The sequence below is a fragment of the Mobula hypostoma genome, chromosome 12 (assembly GCF_963921235.1).
Source record: "Mobula hypostoma chromosome 12, sMobHyp1.1, whole genome shotgun sequence".
Lineage (NCBI taxonomy): Eukaryota > Metazoa > Chordata > Chondrichthyes > Myliobatiformes > Myliobatidae > Mobula > Mobula hypostoma.
Window position 1 is genome coordinate 101,797,547 of NC_086108.1, and position 6,000 is coordinate 101,803,546.

The window sequence follows — 6,000 nt, forward strand, 5'->3', positions numbered from 1 at the left end:
AACAGGAATAGGGTACTAGGATGGTCAAAGATGGGAGGGTGAACTGTAGGTTTGTGTGTGTGTGTGCGCACGCGCGATTGGGTGAAGGGATTTAGAATGTATGTCTAGTGCACATTCTGGAGCAGAGGGTGGCAGTAATGCACCATTAAGCTGGATGCCAACCGCCGTAAAACAAGATACAGAGAGAGAGGAGAATGGGCAAAGCACTGGCAGATGAAATAGGGTGTTGGAAAGTGTATGGTCATGCACTTCAATAGAAGAAATGAAAGGGGTGACTGTTTTCTAAATGGAGATAAAGTACAAAAAAGAGGTGCAAAGAGACTTGGGAGTCTTTGATCAGGATTCTGTAAAGGTTATTTTGCAGACTGAGTCTGTGGAAAGGAAGGCAAATGCAATATTAGCATTCATTTCAAGAGGACTAGAATATAAAAGCAAGGATGTAATGTTGAGACTTTATAAAGCACCAGTGAGGCTTCTCCTGAGCAATTTTGGGCCCCTTATGTTAGAAAGGATGTGCTGAAACTGGAGAGGGTACAAAGGTGGTTCATGAAAATGATTCTAGGATTGAATGACTTGTCATATGAAGAAATCTGATGGCTCTGGCCCTGTATTCACGAGAATTCAGAAGAATGAGGGGTGACCTAATTGAAACCTATCGAATGTTGAAAGGCCTTGATAGAGTGGCTGTAGAGAAGATGGTTACTATGGTGGGGAGTCTAAACCCAGAGGACACCTTCAGAATAGAGGGAGGTCCTTTTGGAATAGAGATGAGAAGAATTTCTTTAGCTAGAGAGTGGTGAATCTGTGAAATTCCTTGCCACAGGCAGCTATGGAGGTCAAGTCTTTATGTACATTTAAGGCATTGTTTGATGGATTCGTCATTGTTCAGGGTGTGAATGGATATAGGGAAAAGGTAGGAGATTGGGACTGAAAGGGAATTGGATCAGTCATGATTACATGGCAGAGCTGACTTGATGTGCCAAATGGCATAATTCTGCTCCTATGTCTTATGGACTGAGTGGTACCAGAGAACTGAAGGATTGCCAATATTCTGGTGCTGTTTGAAGAAGGAAATTATAGGCCAGTGATATGACATTAGTTGTGAGAAAGTAATGGAATTTGAAGGGATTGGATATATAAGTATTTAGATAGACATGGACTGATTGAAGGTAGTCAGCATGGTAGGTCACGTCTAACCAATCATATAGAGATTTTCAAGGAAGTTACCAGAAATATGGATGAAGGGAATGCAGTGGATGTTGTTTACATGGACTTTAGCAAGGCATTTGACAAGGTCCTGCATGGGAGGTTGGTCAAAACTGCTTAGTCACTCAGCATCAGGATGAGATAATGAATTGGATTAGACATTGGCTTTATGGCAGATTCCAGAGTGGTAGAAGAGAGTTGCCTCACTGACTGGAGGGTTGTGACTCGTGGTGTGCTGCAGGGATCAGTGCTGGGTCCTTTGCTGTTTGTCATCCATATCAATGATCTGGATGATAATGTAGTTAACTGGATGAGCAAATTTGCAGATGACACCAAGATTAGGAGTGTAGTGACAGTGTTGAAGACTATCATGGCTTGCAGTAGGATCTGTATCAGCTGGAAAAGTGGGCTGAAAAATGGCAGATGGAATTTAATAGAGACAATTGTGAGGTTTTGCACTTTGGTTGAACCCACCGGGGTAGGTCTTACTCAATGAATGGTAGGGCAATGGAGTGTGGAAGAACAAAGGGATTTGGGAATGCAGGACCATAATACATTGAAAGTGAGTCACAGAAAGATAAGGTCATAAAGAAAGCTTTTGGCACATTGGTCTTCATAAAAAAAAAATGAGTACAGGAGATGGGATATTACATTGATGTTGTATGAGATGTTGGTGAGGCCTGATATAGAGTGTTGTGTGTAGGGTTGGTTGCCTACCTAGAGGAAAAAATGTAAACAAGGTTGAAAGAGTATAGAGAAAATTTACAAGGATGTTGTGTGGTCGGGAAGATCTGAGTTACATGGGAAGATTGAATCAGTTAGGACTGCCTTCTTTCAAATGTAGAAGATTGAAAGGAGATTTGATTGAGGTATACAAAAATATAAGGGATATAGTTAGGATAAATGCAAACAGGCATTTTCCACTGAGGCTGGGTGGGACAACAACCAGAAGTCATGTATTAAGGGTGAAAGGTGAGAAGTTTAAGGGAAACATAAGGAAATCTCTTCACTCAGAGGGGCATGAGTGTAGAATGAGCCACCAGCAAAAGTAGTACATGTGAGCTCAATTTAAGTGTTTAAGAGAAGTTTGGATGGGTACCTGAATAAGAGGGGTATAGAGGACTATGATCTTGGTGCAAGTTGATGGGAGTGGGCATCTTAAATGGTTTTGACATGGATAAGATGGGTCAAAGGGTCTGTTTCTGTGCTAGACTTCTTTATGACTAATCTCACCCTTCCCTTCCATATAACCCACCTATTTTTATCAATGAGTCTACCTTGGTGTCTCTTAAATGTCACCAATATATCTGTCTCTAACACCTTCCAAGGTATTGCATTCCATACATCCACCAATCTCTGTCTAAAAACTTATTGTTGACCTTCCCACTAAACACACCTCCAATCAACTTACAATTATGCCCCCTCATATTAACCACTTTTGCCCTGGAAAGTCTGTTCTCTCTGTCTTTGCCTCTCATAATTGTGTACACCAGTATCGAATATCGGAAGCACAATATCCTGTTGTAACCTAACAACCTTCCACATTATTCACAACACCACCACCCTTTTTTTGGATAGTTAACAATTGAAAGGATCTTGGTCAGCAGGGATGAGTTGGGCAAAAGGCCTACTTCTATGCTGTGTAAATCTATGGATTTAAGTTGTTCTTCTCATTTATGTTTGACCTCTCTGTAGTAATGGAGGAGCCTGATGACAGTGTTGGAGTAGAAAGGAGAGTTAAAATGACATGCAACTGGAAACTTGTGGTAGCCACTGCAGACAGAGTACAGGTGCTCTGCAAAATGATCACCTGGTCTCTGCAGACAAGCTGATGAACACCTCCATCTATTAATGCATGCCAGCTACTAACATCCACAAAATGCTGGAGGAACTCAGCAGGTCAGACAGCATCTATGGAAATGAATAAATAGTCAAAGGTTTGGACCAAGACCCTTCTTCAGGACTGGAAGGAAAGGGATAAGATGCCAAAATAAAAAGGTAGAAAGTTGGGTTTAGAGGAAGAAGGATAACTAGAAGTTGATAGGTGAAGCCAGGTGGGTAGGAAAGGGATAGAGAGAAAGGAATCTGCTAGGAGAGGAGAGTGGACCACAGTAGAAACGGAAGGAGGAGGGAAACTAGGGGTCATGATAGACAGGTGAGAAGAGAGAAAAGGCCAGTATGGGGAATAGAAGGAGAGAAGAGGAAAATTTTTTACTGGCAGGAGAAATTGATGTTCGTGACATCAGGTTGGAAACATATAAGGTGCAACACCTTCACCCGGAGAATGGCCTCCTCGTGGCACAAGCGGACACCAAGGAATGACATTTCGGAATAGGAATCGGAATTAAAATGTTTGGCTATTGGGAAATTCTGTTTTTTTGGCAGATGGAGTGGAGGTACTTGATGAGACAGTCTCCTAGTCTAGGATGGGTTTCAACAGTGTAGAGGCCACATTGGGAGCACTGGACAAAATATTATGTCTCAAGAGAACTGGGGTTCAGTGCAGTGCAAGGGAGCTTTGGAAATGGGACCCCAGTGAGAATAAAGAGAGCACAGGAAAAAGGATTCCAGTACATTTAATGGAACACAGAAACTGATAATCTGATGAGTTGAAGGGAGAACAGAGGGGGAACTGGTGAGTTTTGGGGGTGGGGTGGGGTGGTGGGAGGGAAACATCATCAGTGAGCCAGGTGCTCAACCATTAGGATTTAGACGGTTAGGATTTAACCATTATGGTTGTAGACGGGTCATATTCTGTATGGAGGTCGGTGACCAGTGGTGTGCCTCAGGGATCTGTCCTGGGACCCCTACTCTTCACGGTTTTTATAGATGACTTGGATGAGGAAGTGGTGGGATGCATTATAAATATGCCGATGACACAAAGGTTGGGGGTGTTGTGGATAGTGTGGAGGGCTGTCAGAGGTTACAGCGGGACATTGATAGGATGCAAAACTGGGCTGAGAAGTGGCAGATGGAATTCAACCCAAGTAATTGTGAAGTAGTTCATTTTGGTAGGTCAAATATGATGGCAGAATATAGTATTAATGGGAAGACTCTTGGCAGTATGGAGGATCAGAAGGTTCTTGGGGTCTGAGTCCATGGGACACTCAAAGCTGCTACGCAGGTTGACTCTGTGGTTAAGAAGGCACGCGGTGCATTGGCCTTCATCAATCGCGGAATAGAATTTAGGAGCCGAGAGGTAATGTTGCAGCTATATAGGACCCTGGTCAGACCCCACTTGGAGTACTGTGCTCAGTTCTGGTCGCCTCACTACAGGAAGGATGTAGAAACCACAGAAAGGGTGCAGAGGAGATTTTCAAGGACGTTGCCTGGACTGGGGAGCATGTCTTATGAAAACAGGTTGAGTGGACTTGCCCTTTTCTCCTTGGAGTGACGAAGGATAAGAGGTAACCTGACAGAGGTGTATAAGATGAGGGGTATTGATCGTGTGGATAGTCAGAGGCTTTTTTCCAGGGCTGAAATGGCTGCCACAAGAGGGCACAGGTTTAAGGTGTTTGGGAGTAGGTACAGAGGAGATGTCAGGGGTAAGTTTTTTTTTGCGCAGGGAGTGGTGAGTGCGTGGATGGGCTGCCTGCAACGGTGGTGAAGGTGGATACAATAGAGTCTTTTAAGATACTTTTAGATAGGTACATGGAGCTTAGAAAAATAGAGGGCTATGGGTAAACCTAGTCATTTCTAAGGTAGGGACATGTTCAGCACAACTTTGTGGGCCAAAGGGCCTGTACTGTGCTGTAGGTTCTCTGTTTCTTTGATTTCTGAATCATTAGACAGCAGAGAATTGGTGTTATATTGTATATACTTCAGTCTTTCACTTCACCTGTAACTTGCTGCCTATTCAGCAGCTCCATCTACATCAGCGTACATTATCACCCTCTCACACTTTGCCACTCCTTCATCCATAAATTTATAAATGTTATCCAACACGTCTATTTCAGCATTGAACCCTGGGCAACTAGATACGAGCTCTCTACCATTATTTAATCTGATATACAACCATTTACTATCACTCTCTGATTTCTTTGTTCTTACCTTCTCATACGATTGATTAGTTGGTCTTTGAACCAAGCTGGAGCTAACTGGCCAGGTTTTAGGCAAAAGGATTTTAACATCTGAAAAATAGAGCTTCTGTTTGGTAGCTTGATGCAGGAAGGAGGAGGCTTCAATCATCATCGCCTAAAGGAAAGAGGAGTTTAAAATCAATGTCTCATTATATTTTAATTACGATACCAGAGCAATTATGGACACATTCTTTTAACTCTTACTCCTGTCATCAAATCCTAATTTCAAGGTAAGACAACATAACCTTGACACAAAGCAACAGATATGAATTCATTTTAGATCTTACCTGGATTTCTTTAGGAAGCTTCTCATCGTATGGAATACTTGGTTTAATTGCAATCACAATGTCTTTGTATCCATTATCCACCACATGTATTCCACAGCTGCTCCCAACATAAACACAGAGGAGGTAGTTGAACACCAAGGCAAAGGTTTTTCGCAGAACGATCATTGCACTGAAGTTTTGCTCCACTCCACTCACTTCCTGTGCCAGTGAATGCACCTTTGACAGCAAATTGAAAGTAATAAATTAAATTTTATACTCTCAGCACAAAAGGGGTTGGACATTGGCTCAGAATTTCTCACATTACAGTCTTTCAGCATCAGCAATTTTAACTTAACAAGCAATTATCTTAGACAGAGCTGCAAGAATAGGTCATTCTGAAATTAACCTAAGCATAATCCTTCCGTGAGAAACAAATTCAACTTGCTTTG

General features: G+C 42.4%; 1 protein-coding gene across 1 annotated transcript in view; it reads right to left on the reverse strand.

The window, feature by feature from the left end:
* LOC134355037 (calcium-activated chloride channel regulator 1-like) overlaps positions 1–5,778 on the reverse strand; it is a 91,867-nt gene extending 86,089 nt beyond the window's left edge. Inside the window, exons 1-2 of the mRNA XM_063064712.1 lie at positions 5,573–5,778; positions 5,257–5,400 (exon numbers count right to left, since the gene is read on the reverse strand). Of these exons, the coding sequence (XP_062920782.1) occupies positions 5,257–5,400; positions 5,573–5,737 (309 nt within the window). The 5' untranslated portion in view covers positions 5,738–5,778. The remainder of the gene's footprint in view (positions 1–5,256; positions 5,401–5,572) is intronic.
* Positions 5,779–6,000: the final 222 nt, after the last annotated feature.